General features: G+C 34.8%; 1 protein-coding gene across 3 annotated transcripts in view; it reads right to left on the reverse strand.

The window, feature by feature from the left end:
- Nucleotides 1–1635: 1635 nt before the first annotated feature.
- Nucleotides 1636–18393, reverse strand: part of Grm8 (glutamate metabotropic receptor 8) — a 770925-nt gene continuing 754167 nt past the window's right edge. For 2 of the 3 annotated variants that reach the window (XM_015488298.2, XM_048786065.1), the window contains exons 10-11: nt 8095–8341; nt 1636–2209 (exon numbers count right to left, since the gene is read on the reverse strand). In XM_015488298.2, the coding sequence (XP_015343784.1) occupies nt 2160–2209; nt 8095–8341 (297 nt within the window). In that variant the 3' untranslated portion in view covers nt 1636–2159. Of the gene's footprint in view, nt 2210–8039; nt 8342–18393 lie in introns of all 3 variants that reach the window. The other variant, XM_048786066.1, reaches the window with a different exon arrangement.

An 18393-nucleotide genomic window follows, 5' to 3' on the forward strand; every position in this document is an offset into this window, starting at 1 on the left:
AAGTTTGAAATGTCACAAATCATGCTTGGTATTTTATTCTTCTTCCTAAAATCTTAAATTTAAAAAAAATTAATAATAATAATAATAATAATAATAACCCACAATTGGCCTGAGAGCTAGCTTTGCTCTCATATTAACCCTGTCACACCTACTTACCCTGATTAGAGTCAATTAATACATAAAAATATACTTGAGTTTTGTTTTCAGAATGAAATGCAAGGCTTGTAAAATTCAAACAGTTTTATAACCTAAACACGTGGATACTTAAAATCAGGTCAAAATATTTTATAAACTACCAATAATCTCTAATAAGAAGAAAACTGTCAATTTAAAAGTTAAAATTATGATTTTAATTATTTCTTGGTATGGCTATTGGTACTGAACTACATGGTACAATAAATATGCAGTTTATTTTGCTTAGTCTAGGTCTTTTTTAGAAAGGCACACCTAGAGGTGGGTTTAGGATTCTGATTACAAGATTGTATTATCAGTATTGTATTATCAGTAATTCAGATTATCTGAGGATGTGAAAATGACACCTCTACTCTTTGACTTAAATATTATCTAAAAGAATAAATACTATTAGAAGAAACTCAATAAAAGGTCAATTAATACTCATTTCCTTCTACCTGTTGCAGTATGTCTTCCTAGGTATCTAGGACATGTGGCTATATTTGGAAGGAGCCTGTGCTACGCTATTTCAACCATCTCTATTAAATAAAGTGACTGTTAATATCTGGGTTGAAGCTACAAAGCACAGATAGCTCTTTATATCTATAAGAGGTGCAATGAGCCATCCAAGCTAACTCAGCAGAGAGAACATTTACTAACAAAATGATTGTAGAGACCCATTGATTTGATGGATGACTGGGATTGTATGGAATAGAGGAGCCCATGACAAAAATGGTAACAGATTTGAGAGCCATTAACAGGCTCCTTTTATCTATCCTGGCACGGTTTATTAGTATGAGACAGGCTCCCTGTTTTCTCTCTCTTTAATGATACTGTTCTATGAACCAATGAATGTTTTCATTTGGAAAATAAGAAAGCATTGACATGTTACTTGAACTGTGGTTTCTTTAGTGATGCCAAGGGAATAAATATGCTAATTCCGTGCTTCAGAAAATGCACTGGGTAAGGCCCATTACTTCACTGATTTCAGCAACTACCAAGCCCAGGTGAGAAAAGGTTAACACCACATACCAGGGAACATTTCACTATGCAGAAGCTTTGAATTAGAAATGTAATGTAGAATTTCAGTGATGCTTTGATATTCTTCTACGTGGGAATTTTTCATATCAGATTCTATGAAGGAAAGTTTAACTCATCATTTGTTAATTATAATAACTTGAAGCAATTTACCTCAAGATATTACTTGATTCTTCATAAAAGAAGCAGTTACTATGAAAAGCTATCACAGAAATGTGGAAATATTCACAAAATCTTACACAAACAATGTCTTTTCATCTAGAAATAAAAGACAATTTTCCCCATATATATGTACAAACATACAAAAACACATTCCTTCAGGAAATGGCAATTCCTTGGACACCAGGAAGGGGCTAAATACCAATAGAAGTGCCAACTGGAAAGAAGAGCTTGCCTTAGCTTTAAAACTGGAACGAAACAACTCTCAACATTTGCAAAACATTCCTTTATTATTAGAAATAAATTATTTGTATAAAAAATTGCATGCGTCAATCATTGCATTTATTTTTTAGCACAACCCAGGGCTTCAATCCGGTCAGCCATTACAAGAAACAGACTCATCTTATACAAGTTGAACAATGAGGGACAGGAACGGGAGTTCTCACAATCACAGAAAAATACTTACAAGAATAACATCAGACATGGTTTATTTCAACAGCATTTTTTTTTTCACAAGCTAACATTAGTTTTCCTTTTGTGATTTTTTTTTTAACTTCTCATGAGGAAGCAATACTTTAGTTTGACACTCATTGGTTGTGTTTTATAAAGCGGGGTTCTTCATTCCCCGTTATTGATACTTTTGGCTCATGGCTAATTTTTGTTCCTTACGAGACTGAATATTGATTTGATTGGTTGTAGTCTATGGAGATCTCCAGGAGTTAGTTTTTGTGGTCTCATGTTCATTGTTTAAGATCACATACCATATTTCTTCAGATTGTCATTTCCCTGTTTCAGATTGAATGATTGCTGTAGCTGATATATGTTGTCTTGGTAGAGGAAGCTGTTGGGATAAATTAGGACAAATTAATAGCATACTAATAAATTATTTTATTGATATAATTTTAAAATGCAAATCTGTGATGATAGTTTTGTGATATACAGTTCTTAAATCATATTATTCATTATTTTTAAACTACCTACTAGGAATTCAATTATCATCGAGATAAAAAGACAAAGAGAAATTTCAGTCTGTAAAACCTACTAGTTTCATTTCTCCTTTCCTGGAGAATTAGCAGAAAAGTAAAAATGTAAAATGGTAATTTTTAATAAGTTTAGGTAAAATTATATTTAACTATAAATTTTGACTAACAAAGATTCACATGTATGTAAAATAAAAGTACAGATAACTTATCTGTCCTACCAAATAAAAAAAAAAGTTTTTATATTCTACACCAAAGACCTCAATTCCTTGGGTCTGATTTGATAACCAAGTAAAGGTTAAATAATAACCCATTATGAAATTCCTAACATATCCTATTCCCCACTACTCATTCTTTTTTAATTTTAAAATACTTTTTTAGTTGTAGATGGACATAATACCTTTATTTTATTTTTTATTTATTTTTATGTAGTACTGAGGATCGAAACCAATGCCTCACACAGGCTAGGCAAACATTCTAACACTGAGCTATAACCACAGCCCCACCAACAATTCACTCTTTTATTAAATAACAGAAGCTCATTCCTATTGAACACAAATATAGTACGATATGGAATATTAGAGGAAAAGCCTTTTTATCCTGCTTTTCTGCTTGGAATACACATTCGATCACAATTATTTGTAAAGAACATCTTTCCTACATTTTTAATTTTAACAAATACAAATTTAGTTCCTTAAAACTTGAAAACAAACAACAAAAGAGAAATCAGTTTGTGAAATTGTACCTCATTTCTGGAAAATACTTTATATCTGCCCATCTGTTCTACGGAAATACAATTTCTAGCAGTTCAAAGTTTAAGTTTTAATAGAGTATCAGATTATGTAAAATTAAATTTGTGAAGGATGTATAGAATCTCTAACACAGATCACAAATAAGCTGCTTTGTTGTAACACACACACACACACACACACACACACACACACAGATTAACTAACTGTGCCTTGATCATGAATATATCTTCCATTTAAAAATAAACAATAATTTTATACTCTAGAGGTGAATGTGATAAAATGACAAGTACATACAGTATTTGTAAACTTTGAAATAAGGATGTGCTTTGGCAGTACATATTTTTGGTTTGTTTTGGTTTTATCCAAAGTATACAAATGGAGATGTTTAGAAAATAAATAGACTCAAAGAAGGACATTAATATTTAATTGTTCTATTACTGACTTTCTCTGAAGTAAAACTCATTATTGTAAGACTATTAGATATTGATAACAAAATATCCTGTATCAAATTTGTACTCATGTTTAAATCACCAGTGAAAATAAATCTACATACATAAAGTCTTTTGTATTTTTGAATGCTATAATGAAATGAAATCTGGATCCTAAAACTCAAACATGATGACCTATTTTTTTTTCACTGAAATTTAGGAATGAATAATTGTATAAAAAAGTAAAACATGTTTGTATTTCAATATATCAATCCAATCCAGGGGGAAACAGACTTTTAGAAAATAATTTAGTTCCTGAACAATGAAAATGATTAGAAATCACATAGCTAATCCTCTGAAATAATGGATAATCACTCCTCATTTCTTCACCAGTGATTGACCTAACAAGTTCTTATAGACATCAAGGTCCTACAATGTCCACAGTCACTGAAATTAACACAGAGAGCCCAAGGAGTGCAAATCGTAGACATTCTCACTGATTTTTGTCATTGAATATTGTGAGTTATACAACAAAAACAGCCATAATTATCTACATTGCTCATGCCTCAAGGTTGTTATTGCGATGCTATAGAAATGAAGTAGACATAAACCTGATTTTATGTTATCTTCTATTTTCTACAAAATGAATAATGCATTGGGTGTTTGTGAGTAGGCAGGAAAATGGTATCTAAAGGGGAACAGAAGTAGTTTAGAAGAACCAATGTGGAGTCCTATTTTTCAACTCACCCTGCCCAAAAGGTAGGATCTATTAGACTTGTTTGACATGAAGGGAAGCAAAATGATTTTTATATTTGTTGACTTTTTAATTTTTTTTAATTTATATAATGCTTTCATGTGCTTCCAAATTTCCTTGAGCTCTGTTTTGAAGGACTTTCATATAACCTTTGTAGACAAAGTAGAAAATAATGATCATATATTAGAAAAAAATCATTAAAAGTATTCTTCATCTTCTCTACTATTCAATATTATCAACAATATCTGAAAATGAAGAACACATAATTATACAATTTGTAGAAGACAGAAAGGAAAAATCATGATTAATGCAGAGGAACAAGAACAAGAAAGACCTTGAAAAGGATGATATTTGAAGATGTCATTCAACCTATGATATTGTGGGTCACACCATCTTTAAGGATAATTCTAATTTGGAAGTTCTGTAGCTAATCATTGATTCGTTCTTTATTTTTTGAACATCAAAGTAATTTTAAAAAGAAACGTGGTATAATTCTATTGAGAATGAGATGATAATTCATAGGAAATTGGTGTTAATTTTTCCATTGGCTCTAAAAATTAAGTTCTGGAAAAATTTTTGTCAAATTTTTGTCAACATGAAAGCAATGACAAGGAACCAACTATGATTAGCAAATTCCTGCATGCATCTTTATTTCAGATGTTTTAAAAAACAAAATGGATTAAAGATGCACAGATGAATTAATAAGGAGACTTTTTACAGTGGCAACAAATAACGCGTATGTGAAAATCAATTTCTCAGTACAGCAATGATAACTCTCCTTGTGTGTACCACACTGTGTTCAAATGCTAGAGAAAGCAAAATCTACCTCCAGTAGCAGCTGTTTTCATAACTTATTCATGAACACAGCTTAAGGAATACCACATAGAGCATTGGTTAATTGGGTAGAATTAGCAAAATTCATATTTACCAACTTGGTTTCTAACTCCCTTCACACCCTGTACTGAAACAACATGTCCTTTTTTTTTTCCATAAAGTGTAGTAGATTGCAAATTCAGCAAATTGATTTTCTTTCCAGTTTCATATTACTTATGTTTATTCCATGAATTTTGAAAACTTAAATCTTGAACATGTGACCAGAATTTCGGACATGAACAAGTCACATTTAAGATGAGTTTTTGAAATTTGAGGACTCATATGGCTCTGTGACCATGAAAGAAAAATATTTTTTATATGTCTAAAAACACAACTATTTGGTGAGAAAGAAAAAAAAATCCCAACAATGGAATTGTAGCCATAATCATAAAAATCTTCCACATATTTACAAAAGAAAAAGGGCTGTCAAAAAATAGTTATTGAGTTCCAAGATACTCTTTCCTATTAAGTGCAGAACAATGTACAGTTTTAAGGCAGCAGTGATACCATTACATTTATCCTCTGGTTGCTTTATAGTTTACAAAACCATTTTTTGTGTGTTGTGATTTCATTGTAGTATTGATGACTTAACAGAAGTTTGGCAGCAGAAAGTGTGAGGACACGGCAACATGGATACGGTTCTGCGGATCATTGAGAACAGACTCTACTTCTTTTGAGAGGAAGTATTCTAAATGTGAGGAGGTGAGGGGCTTGTTACCCATAATCCAATTTCTCATGTAGATTCCCATATACTGAATTACAAGCTTGGTTTTAAAACACACTAATCCACCCTTTTATCATAGGATGGTCATGTAAGTACACAAAGTCAGACCATGATGACCTGAGGTGGGACTATGGGAAGATGTGAAGGTTTCATACACTGTATCTCCTGAATGTTCAAATTATTATCACTTTAACCCAATTTACTTCAACCTAAACCACTCCCATAAAAAAAAGACCATGCTAAAGTCTCCAAAATACCATTTGCCTTTGTCCAGTAAGTCACTGACTATGTCTTGATCTATCCTTTCCACTTTTTCTTACCATACAGCTCATTACAGGCTTACCCTCCAAACAGACCTCATGTTTGAAATCTTTCACATTTATTTTAGAGAAAGTAGAGAAATGATTGCAGGCTATGTAATTTCCATTTCAACATAAAGAGAAAATAACACAAAGAAAACAGGAAATGTTGGAGATTTATTTTTCTTTTTAAGAATCTATTTATTCTTTTTTTCTTCACCATTTTCCATAGGTGAGTCTGGGATGATTGGTATTTACGTCACTGGAAGTTTGATCGTACCTATTTAAAACTATGTTGCATCAGTCTCTGGGTAGTTACTGAAATACAGGTACAATGGACTCTGAGAAGTCCCACTGAGAGGTGCCAGTGTTCTAGTGTGTCTTTGCCAACAGCAGTTTATTGGCATCCTGCAATAGGTTTTAACTTCCTATACTGTTGCTTTCCAGGTAGAAAAACAGATAAAATTCTGCCCTCAAATCACAAGCATTCTACTCTGATGCCTTTAATAGTAGTCATAATAGTAGTTATAATACATTTTTGCTAAGAGCCAAAAGAAGCCCATTATTAGCAAATTGCCTAGCTCTAATGAGAGATGATTATAACAATTTGTCACTAAAATCCATCCTCATTGCACCTTCTCTCCCAGTTTCTCAAGGTTGCATGTTGACAAGCGAGTACTGGGGGAGTATTTGTGGAATTTTTATAAGTTTCCTTTCTCTAAAAGTGACTGAATTTGGTATTAGTGATCCATAGGTAATCTTCCTAGAGCCAATCTGGCCAATAATTCCAGGTCAATGAGTTTAATTAAGCAATACTAATAATCTGATGCTAGTTTTATGTATGGGACATTGAAGTGAGCAATGCTCACCTGCAAATCTTAATACAAGGGGAGGAAACCATTGAAGATCATGAGTTGCTAGAGTAATTAAGCCAAATAAAACCAACTCTTAGTCTTCTATATTCAGTGTCAACAGTACAGTGAGCAGGGGATACAGCCTGCTGAATGAAACTGAGAGGAACAGAGTATTTTTGCATATTAAATACTGATGTTGTATTCTCAAAAGACTGGAGGCCACTCTAATGTAAAGACCTCAGCTTTCCTTTTTTGATGGGGTGGACATCTATAGAACCTAGTAATATAAAGTTTACAATTTTTACTATACTTTTTGCAATACAGATCTTCAATCTATTTGCTACTCTCCCACAGATATGAAGATGGACTTTCATGGATGAGTTAAATCCTACTAGATCAGCCTGAAAATCAGTATATTGTCATCACGTGCTCCTTCTAGGGTGGTAGAAGGAAGGAGAAGCAGAAGGTAGGTGAGGAAAGGAGAACAGGGTGTGGTTGTAGCAAGGATTCATTTTTCATGGTCATTGACTTTCAGAGAAGAGCTCTAATTCTCAAAACCTATCCAAGAAAGGAAATTGAGGGATGCTAAAAGAAGAGGCAAGACAAGTACTAACTGTGATTTAATTAAACATATTGACTAACTAGTTTTCTCATATCCCTAAGGATCCAGATGACATCATTTATTTGTGGAAGGTCTGCTGGAGTATGTTCCTTTCAAAATGTAAAGAGCAGCCAATATTGAACCCCCCCAAAAAGAGTAAAATATTCCTAAATGTCAAAAGATCATTTAAAAATGGAAGATAGTTCCAAACATCAGGCTCTGTAACTCCTCAAAAGAAACATCTGAGTACCATGCTTTGCATTCTAGTGATAGCCAATCTGCTGGCAATCATTTGTTTCTCAAATGGTTCTGACCATTGTGGTGGTCTCATGGTGTGTGGCTACCTTCATGCCCCCAGAACCATGTAGCACAGTCCCCAAGACTAGTAAAAGAATATTCAACGTACATCTATCAAGGAGTGCTCCCGCTCTTGACCATCTGAAAGTCTACGGATGACTTACTGTTGGTTTCAAGACTCTCACAGAGTTCGCTTTTCACCTCGCCATTTGGTCTGTCATTTCCTTTTTGGATCAGTTTGCTTTGCATGGTGGCAGCTGTCACCACGGCCTTGAAGCTCCTCTTGCGTTTTTGAACATTCTGCTCTGGATGAAAAATTATAATATAAACCTTGGGCATATAGAGCATCCCCAGAGACACAGAAGCACTTAAGCTCATGGAAACAGTAAGTGTTGTTGTCTGGATGTACATCTGAGGGGAGAAAAAGAAAAAGAGAGAGAGAGAATCACTGTAGTTAAGCTTGACTAATAGGAGATAAAGCCAATAGCATACCATTTTCTAAAAATTACTCCAGCTTCTCTGTTAAAGGTGCTTAGAAACTACTTATTGAAATTGCATATCTATATGCCATCCTGCAAGTGTGTGAGTAAGTATGTGTGTAAAGTTTATTAAAACAAATAGACCAACAACCAAGACCCTGGAGCTTTATTTCCTTTTGGGATCATAAATAAGCTACCTAAGGAAAGGGACAAAATCAGTCTGACATAACACTAGCACTTTATTTCACATGGTCTTACTCAGGAGATACCAGTGAGTCAAATCCTATTCTTGCAGCAGTACTTACCCCAAAGGGTAAATTGCATAGAATGAAAACAGAGACTGGGAGTAGAGAGTTCTAGAATATCATCACTGTACACCCTTGCTTAAAAAAACATTCGTGTTTCATTTTCACATCATTACTTAATTCCAACCAGCAAACCTGATAAATCACAGGTAAGCTGTTAGGACCTGACACTGTAACAGCCCCTCTAAAGAACACAGAACTTCAGAGGTTTCTCAATGATCACATCATATTAAAATAAATGCAGGTGTTTTTACAAAGTATATAAGACCGTCTTTCTCTAAGATTTGACATGTACTCTGGGGATAGGGTCCTGGTTACGGTGTTTGAAAATTCTCTCTCTGTGTTCATTCCCACTGAAATCACCTGCTCTCATGCCCACAAGAAGTCTCTGGAAATTTTTTCTTTGTATAGCCTGGAGGTTAAGAAGCTGAAACAAGCTTAAAATCACTGCTTTGGGTTTTTCTCTCTGGTGTGGAAAGAAACATGACAATATTTTAATCTTTAAAAACCAAAACAGAAAATCTTTATTCCGCATTCATTTTTCATGTCCTGAGCTCAAAATGTAAATTACCCCCCAAAACTTAGGACATTGAGTCAACAGAGAAACCAGGTCCTAAGTCAGTGAAAAAGACCTCCTTTTCTCATGTCTTCAATCCTCATTAATAGATTCACTCACTTGAATACCTTAAAAAATGAAAAGTAGCCAATTTTCATCTGGCCATCCTGAAAGCCAACCTAATTGTTTCCTTTTCAATAAAGTATTTTAAAAATTTACTCCTAAAGATAGCTATCTGAATCAATATTAGTGGTTCCTTTTTTCCTAGAGGTGATGGTTTCTCTTAACAGATGTGGCCTTGAGGTCAAAACTATCTAAAATATGAGGAAAAATTCCTGCAATAGTAAAAATACTATCCTTGTCTGTGAAATTATACTATGCATATCTTTGAGTTTGCTCATCAATTATCTACCAGCAATGCTCTCCTCTGTGAGGATAGGAATACCTTACCGTAAGGTGATTCTGATTGAACTGTTTCAAAATTCACCTACTCCAGGAAATACTCCAAGATAAGTTGTATCTCAATCATAATATTTCATTTTATTCCTAAGCACTAATGCATTAAAGTAAAAATAATGGAACACTTGCTAATTATAATTATATCTGTTTATATGAACTTCATTATTAATTTATATGAAATGTATAATCAAAATATAAAATTCTTTAATACAGGTAGCCTGTATTTCTTCCTTCCATATCCCCAAGAAACTATGCAAGATTCTAGAATAAGTAGTTGTTCAGAAATTTCTCACTAATTTTAGGTATATGAAAATCTTTAAGAGTCCCTTGATATACACAAATTATAGAAAATAGGCTTCCTATAATGTCCCTCTCTATCATATGGACATCAGTAATGGTTACCACAGAGAGTTGTGACATTTTGAGGAAGAAACAAAGTTATAAGGTGTAAATCCCAGACTCTATGGTAGGCTCACAGATACCAGCCCCAGTAGAGACCTAATTCAAATACATCCCTCACCAAGTAGAAAATTACTAGTTATGACATCCCATGCTACCTGCCAATAAGTGAAATCCCATATCAAATTCGTGTCAATTAAGAAGGTCAAATGGAATGCAGATGTGTTCCTTTAAAGCACATCAGTCTCCCTAAGGTTTGCTGTATACTATTAAGTAACCTATTAAAATGAGTATTCCTAAGCTTCTCGTGTGCTCGTTAATCTTTGAACTTCAAGGCAGCAGTGCTGTAAAAAACAATCTATGCAGAGGGAGGGCATGAAAATAAGGAAAGAGTGCTGAACCCACACACATAAATATCCCAAAGCCCCTTGAATGGGTAGACATCAGTTTTGTCCCATCAGACCCCGCCACATCAATTTAGCCTAAAAACAACAACAAACAAAATTTACAGGTGAAATGGTGATGAAATGATGGGAAAAGTCATACTGAATTTTTTATATCTTAATTGGTTAGTCTTCCTAAAAAATATGTAGTACTAGTGCAAATAGTGCATAAATATTTTTATATTTTTAAAATCTAATAAATTTTCCATATTCAGAATAATTTTGGGAATATATGGTAAACTTTAATCTTGCTAAGTATTAGGAATGAAAAAGATTCTAGAATGCTAGCTTCCTCATTAAATGCATTACTGCAGTCTACTTTTTTGGCAAGCCAACTCTGTGGAAAAAAAAAAGCAATAAACGTTGACATGAGAATCAAGCAGTACTATGCTAACTATACCAAGCTCTGCATTAAACACTATACTTATAAATTACACCAAAATGCTGATCTTAATTATGTGATTAAACTCTAAAACTTTTTAATGTAAGTTTAATACAAGGAAGTCATCTATGCAAAATCATACCTTAAACTCTAAAACATTATGGTGTCCTAGCCTTTGTCATAAGGCCTTGAACCATTAACAGAGTGAGTTTTTGAACTTCATCTTTAAATACTTAATGAAATGAAAAACTCAACATATGTTGTAAACCCCAGTGAAAGCAACAACATCAAAACTAACAACACAATAAAAGTGCCTCCTATCACCATTCTAGACAGACTAAATCCTTCCTAGCATGAATGATAGGATTCTGATGGTCTTCCATATTAAAGAATGGAGGAATTATATTAAAAAAATTGAAAATGAGCACTGACAAAAAAAACTCCCAGAAAACTGTATACCTTTAAAAAAATTCTAATTACTTGAATCATGAAGTGAAATAGCATTTTACAACAGACTTGCCTAGGTTTAAATCCCAGCACCATCCCTTACAAAAATTTTAAAGAAGTTTACAGATATATTGTAAACTTGCAGGTGATAAAAGCCTAAGCTGACCAACCAAGCTATCATACAAACTCTAATAAAGTTTTCCAGGTAATTGGACAAATCTGTGATTTTATTTTTCTCTCTGGCGCTTAATTTAATATCTATACAATGGGGTAGGGTAATACTTTATTTTTAGAGGATTTACATGGTGGGATGACAGAATCTTTCTAAAATCTCTTGTAAGTACAAAATAGTAGCTCAACAAAGACTACTTACCCTTTAACTTTGAATCTGAAAACACAGTAACAAAACAGTCTTCCAGGTATGTAGGCAAAAGGAGGGACCAATTAGCCAATGATCCAAACCAGACAGGTTTGTTTAATGTAGAGCTGATAGCTAATTTCTAACTGATGTCTAGGAAAGGCCTTTGTAATCTCACTTCAAAGTAGACAGAATAAAATTTTGTCCAAGTGCCAACTCCATTTGCTTATGACAATGCCATAGTCAGTAGAGGCTATATTCCTAGAATTATACAACAGCTCTCTGTCTCAGAATAACAGGCCAGCAGGATGCAGAGGAGGGGGTCATATCAACTCTTCTAACTCACATAAATTCATCAAGACACACTGAGGAAGGAATCTTCTCTCTTTTTTTAAATATATATTTTATTTTTTTATATATGACAGTGGAATGCATTACAATTCTTATTATACAGATAAAAAACAAGTTTTCATATCTCTGATTGTATACACAGTATATTCACACCAATTCATGTCTTTATACCTGTACTTTGGATAATAATTATCATCACATTCCACCCTCATTAATAACCCCATGCCACCTTCCTTCCCCTCCACCCGCTCTGCCCTATCTAGAGTTCCTCTATTCCATTCTTCTTTATGAGCCTCCTCCTGCCCTATAACTCCAAAACACTCACATGCAGAGAAAGAGGAATATCTGTTCTATCACATCCTTTGTGGCCTGTCATTTCTTCTGCCTTCATGCCCCATGGACATTTTGAAGCAGTCAAATGCACTGAAGCAGATTTAAGAAATCTTTAGATAAGACAGAGAGGAGTTGGCACATTGAAGCATACAAACCTGACATCTTTTCTGGGACCTATTACAGCTCCCTCTTCATTCCATAAACGGGTCATTTGCACACATCCAGGGTATACTGAATATGGGTCATGACCTGAAATCATTAAAGGCTCCCAGAAGAGTAAGGAGTGAAGAGATGCTATTTCTCTAGGATAAAGGTCAGTCTTTACTTTCTCTGAGCCGCATGAACGCATAGACTCCATAGACTCTGATATTTTACCTGGTACAATGTCAACATGTCAGTAGCTATAGTAGCCTATTATGAATCCTGAGACACAAAGCAGCTTCGTGCCATGTGATAAACACATCCATTACTTATTCCAGAGCATTTCTGCCTTGCCCTAGACGGTTTAATCTCGCTTCTTTACTACAGTCAGCCAGGTTCTATTTGGCTGCTTTGCACACAGACTGAGCAGTTAGAAATCTACATTAACACAGCCTGACTTGCTCTGTCTCTGTTATCTATTTCCTCATCTGTTTACCAAAGTGACACTTGCCTAGAAAAATGGATTTTCTTCTACTTTTTAGCAAGACTTTGCCAGTGAACTTCAAAATCTCATTTATTATTAGAACTGACTCCAATGTTCATGCCAAATTTCCAGAAACACTCAAGTTATGCCTTGTGGGTGGTAAAGCCATATAGGAACCCATTGTGCCACAAGCCAGACTAACCAAACTGCTGTGGAAAATGAGAAGCAGCAAAAAGAGAGGTAAACACTCAAATTTTCTGGCTGAGCTGGACACCAAAGATCTGTCAACAAGCCCATATCAAATCTTTTACCATTGTTTCTGATTTGTTTAGTTAAAATTCCTTCCTGGCTTCTTCCTTTCAGTCAATTCTAAGATATTCTTCTTGTATGTTTGAACATGTTCACCTCGAAGTACCCAGATCTCAGTATTTGAACATTTGTCCAACCATTCTCCATCTCATCTATCCACCCATCCCCTCCATCCATCTACCTAACTCCATCTGCATTCACCATATTCATTCTCATCCCGCCCTCCACCCCAATCCCCTGATCCCAAGAATCAGCTTCTTGGGTGAGCACTATACACAGGGTCTCATACTCAAGAAAGGCCCTATTTCTGGACTTATGCTCTATTGTCCATGTTTTAAATTTTAAATAATTTCTGAATGGAAAGGCCTACATTTTCATTTTTCACTAGACCACACAAATTATATAGTTTGTCCTTTGGAAAAAAAATCATTTGTATGTCCACATGTTCCAGGCTTCTTTCAGGAAATTCCATTGCCCTGGATGTCCGACAGCCTCTAACAATTAACAAGCTCTGATTCTCACCTTCCACCCTTAAACTCACTTTTTCAATGATCTCCCCCATATTGTTAATTCTAGCTTTCTACTGCTTGGGACCAAAAAAATTGAAACTGTTCTCAACTCTACTTTCAAACCTCCACTCTGTGACCAAATTTTATTGATTCTGTTTTTAAAACTTTCCCAGACAGGTCATTGTCTGTTATTTCCACAAATTTTACATTGTTTGAGTCATGGTCATCTCTCATTGGATCATCAGTACTGCTGTTCTTGGGATTTCTTCTGCCTGTGCTCTCTTCCAGCGGTTCTAGCTGATTAAGAAGTTAGAATAATCCCATTATTCATAAATCAGGTTAGGTCACTCTTACTCTAAAACTCTGCAATGACTTCCCATTGATGGTGTCCTTGCAGTGACCACAGGAGCTCTGAACTCATCTGGCCTTTACTCTGTCCTTTACTTGTCCTCTTTCAGTCACATTGGCCTGTGGCTGGTTCTGGAACAGACCAATCATGCTTCTGCTTTCAGGCTTTTATATTTATTCATAATTGATGGCTTGCTCTTTCACTTCCTTCAGGTCTTTACTAGAATGTTCTTTCTCCAAGAGAGCTTTTCTGAATGTACCATAAAATTGCCACCATCGCCTCTCCACTAGCATTTCTTACCTTTATTTTACTTCTTAGCATTTAACATTTTTATCAAAAGTCTGTATATTTTTCTTATTTAATTTCTATATTATCTACTTTCCCTAACTGGAATAAAGTTTCCACACATACAAATATTTTTCCCTGTGCTTTTTAGTGCTCCAAACTCAGCACCTCAAACACTGTCTGGATCACATAAATTTTCTATTTTCTTTGAGCTGCTATGGGTTCTTGCTCTTAAGTTAGGCATTTAAAGGAAATAACCCATGCAGTTCCAAAAAGGAAACAATAAATCAGAGACAGACTAAAGCTAGAAAATTGGGGGCCCTATTTCCTCTCAAATCAATCTCTAGGCTAGCAAAGAAGAATAGAAAAACATGATGCTCTTTTATACTGTAAATTTGACAATGGACCATTCTGCTTCCAATGTAGCAAAGGTCAGTATTAATTAAAAGTCATTGGTCTCCACTTCGGGAAAATGAGAGCTTTGGGCGCTCCACTTTGGGAGATCCCTTCCCCACTTAACTTATAACTGAGGGTAATGCACTCAACACTGTTCTTAAGCTTCTGCAGCCCTAACTCAAAGCATGTAATGAGACAACCTACATAACACATTGTCACAGAACCTGGCCTATAGTGACCAATAAGTGGTGACTCTTATTGTCATTTAAACTTGATCCTGTTCTTTATTCATCTTCCTTCATTCTTCACGCCATAAATCCTGAACAGCGCTACCCTCTCAAAACCAGCTTCAACAGTTTAGCCTTATTCATAAGAATACACAGACAAAAATATGTATTTGTAAAGAAATAAACTTTATGTTTGTGGGAAACTCTAGGTTCATCACATTTATAAAATCATAGTTGCCTGGAAAGAATCACTAGCCTGAGTATTGTTTTTCTTCTATCAGGGAAATCGTAGTGTTGAAGACCCATCAACAGGTTAGAGAAAGTACGTTGTGTTCTCATTAGTGACTATGGAGATCAGTTTGCTCTGATGTTTTTGCTGACTCTCATCACATCCCCTTTCACACTGACCACATGTTTGCAAAATAAATCAAAGATTACAACTGCAAAATTATGAATGAAGACTGTGTCTTCAGCACTGGGCTGGTTCACACATGAACTCTGAATCCTTGACCTCGGGTTATTGGTAATGGTGGTAACAGCTGCAGAGACATAGTAGCATCAAACAACAAGTAGAAAAGAAACTTTTCTAAGGATAAGAAAGAACATTTTTAAGGAAACACAAGATCTTCTAAAGGAATAAAAACAGATTTTAGATTTACAATGGCAATTTATAATTAAATGTGATAGTTAATATTTGCATTACTAATTTATTTTTATTAAAGCCTGAAAGGAATGTTATAAACAAAGTGCTTTAAAGCATAGCATTATTAAATAAAATGTAGTATTTAACTTTCAATTATTCTATATGAGAATTTTTTATAGAAACATAATAAAAATAATTTATTGAACAATTGTGTTGCATTTTCTACTGGAGTATATGCAAATAATATGAAGCATCTAGTTTTCAAGTGTTTATTCATTTCTCCTTTACAGGTGTTTTTCTCCATGTTTCTCTCAATGGATTCATGCTTCCCTATCAACTTCTAGCCCTTTGTCATGTTGCAGCAGCATGGTGAGTACTGAGAATAAAAATAATGGAAATATTTATCATGTTTTGAACAGATATAAAAATATGAGAGAATATTCACAACAACAGAACAAATAAAAGTTTAATTTGCTTTAGCAATAAGCAAGGGAAAGAAAATTATCACAAGTAAAAAATTTATCTTGTAATTAAATTATATATAACGTGTGTGTGTGTGTGTGTGTGTGTGTGTGTATAGAAATAGAAAGAGTGTATGTTCTGGCAACAAGGGAAAAGAAAACATTTGGGGGATTTTATCATTGTTTAGAGATGGAAACTTTGCTGAAATTTAAGTTTTAAGAAAAATTTATTATTTAGATTTTATTATTTAAAGAAATGTAACATTTTGAAAATGGATTCAATGATAACTTTATAATAGGCTCTAAATCACTGTTCAAACAGATGCTACTTTCTAGAAGGCAAAAGAATTACATCAGTAACTTAGGGCAGGTACTTGTGTGGCGCTGAATTGTTCTATAAACTGTCAAACGTTATTGCATACCACATAGATAGAGATGTGAGACATCAGGATCAGCGTGATGTGAGGCATCCACAAAACAGAAGATCATCCTCTTTCAAGTAGAGTTGGGCCAACTGTCTTAAAAATAACACAGACTCAGATAAAGCACTGAAACTTTAAGAATTTAGAGAGGTTTTGCTATTAATAATCAGCTCTTTTCTTCATTACAAACTTCCCTATAGGTCCCAGAGCAGTTCTAACTTTCTTTCTTTCATTTGAACTTTGCAGGATAATCATGGTGAAAACACGGGCCCAAAGAGCTAAATAAGGTAAACTTTTGAGTGAAGGAGTTCATCACAAAGTTTACACAGGGTTGGGGCAGTAAAGTACCTGAGGGAACCACTGAAAGCAAAAGGACAAATACTGTCTACACTGGGAAGACAAATAGCCAGCAGCACATGGTTTCCGCATGGGCACCATTCCATCTCCTCAGATGCTAAAGACAAGAAGAGGCAGCATAGATAGCACCTACACTGGGATTCACAAATACAGGTGAATGAACCACCAGGACTTAGCATCATGAAACCATTTCAAATACAATACAAAAAATAAAAATTAAAAAACCTGAGTAGATACAATACAGCTAATGGAAAAAAATCCTTACAGTAGATGATAGATAGATAGATAGATAGATAGATAGATAGATAGATCAAACTATATATAAATATTCTGAAAGAATAATGCATTATAAAAATAGCAAAAATTATCATGGAAACCATTATTTTTGTCATTAAATTTAAAATCTCAATAGATAAAGGACTTGCAATTCTGAGTCTGAAAGACTAGTCCTAAGCAACCCTTAAGAATAACCAAGAAAAACATAAAGCTTTTTTTCTAATTTTTAAAAAAAAATTATTTAAAGGAGACCATTTTAGAAGTCTCGGAGAAGAATAAGACAGCCAGGATTCAGGGGGGCCAAGATCCTAGGAAAGAAAATATATATGCATAGATATAAGCCAGGTATTCTCTACTGCTATAATTTCACAGGAATTGTGCTGATTCTGTATATGAAAATTAGAATGTAGAAATCTGTAGACAGAATGTTATGGATTGAATCTGGAACATCCCCCAAAAGGCTCCTATGTTGAAAGTGTGGTGCCCAATGAAGCAAGGTTCACAGGTGGTGCTTTCAGGCAATGACTAGATCATGAGGGCTCTGGCTTTAAAAGCAAATAATCCTCTTGGAAACTGAATGAACTACTGGGAAGTGAGTCCTAATTGGAGGAAGTAGGTCACTGGGACACACCATGGAAGGCTTTATCTTCTCCCTGCCTGGATACCAGTCATGGCTGAAGTATTCAGGGAAGTTAAAACTTCATCTGTAAACATGGTGAACTCTGTAAGTCATTGTACCTTGCCGCGACCCCTCGCCGGCAAGGGAAAACACGACACAGGATTCTTCTTTCAGCAGTTTATTCAGGCCTTGATTCATGTATCATCTTCTAGTGACCCGTCGCCAAGCGCCCAAGCACAGCCTAATAAAGCCTCCAGCATACCAATCTTAAGCTGCCACGTGGACCTTTCTCATAGGGTGGTAAGGGATTGCGTGCCAATTCTCCATATTAGGAGTTGTTTATCACAGGCCACAGTGGAAGCCGGCGCCATCTTCCAATGGCGGCCACGGTCTAATTAGAACGGCTCACCACAGTTCCCCCTTCTATTTTATAAAACAATGCAGGCGAAAGTAGAGGTCCTATCCCACTGTGC

This window comes from Marmota marmota, unplaced genomic scaffold (assembly GCF_001458135.2).
Source record: "Marmota marmota marmota unplaced genomic scaffold, marMar, whole genome shotgun sequence".
NCBI lineage: Eukaryota > Metazoa > Chordata > Mammalia > Rodentia > Sciuridae > Marmota > Marmota marmota.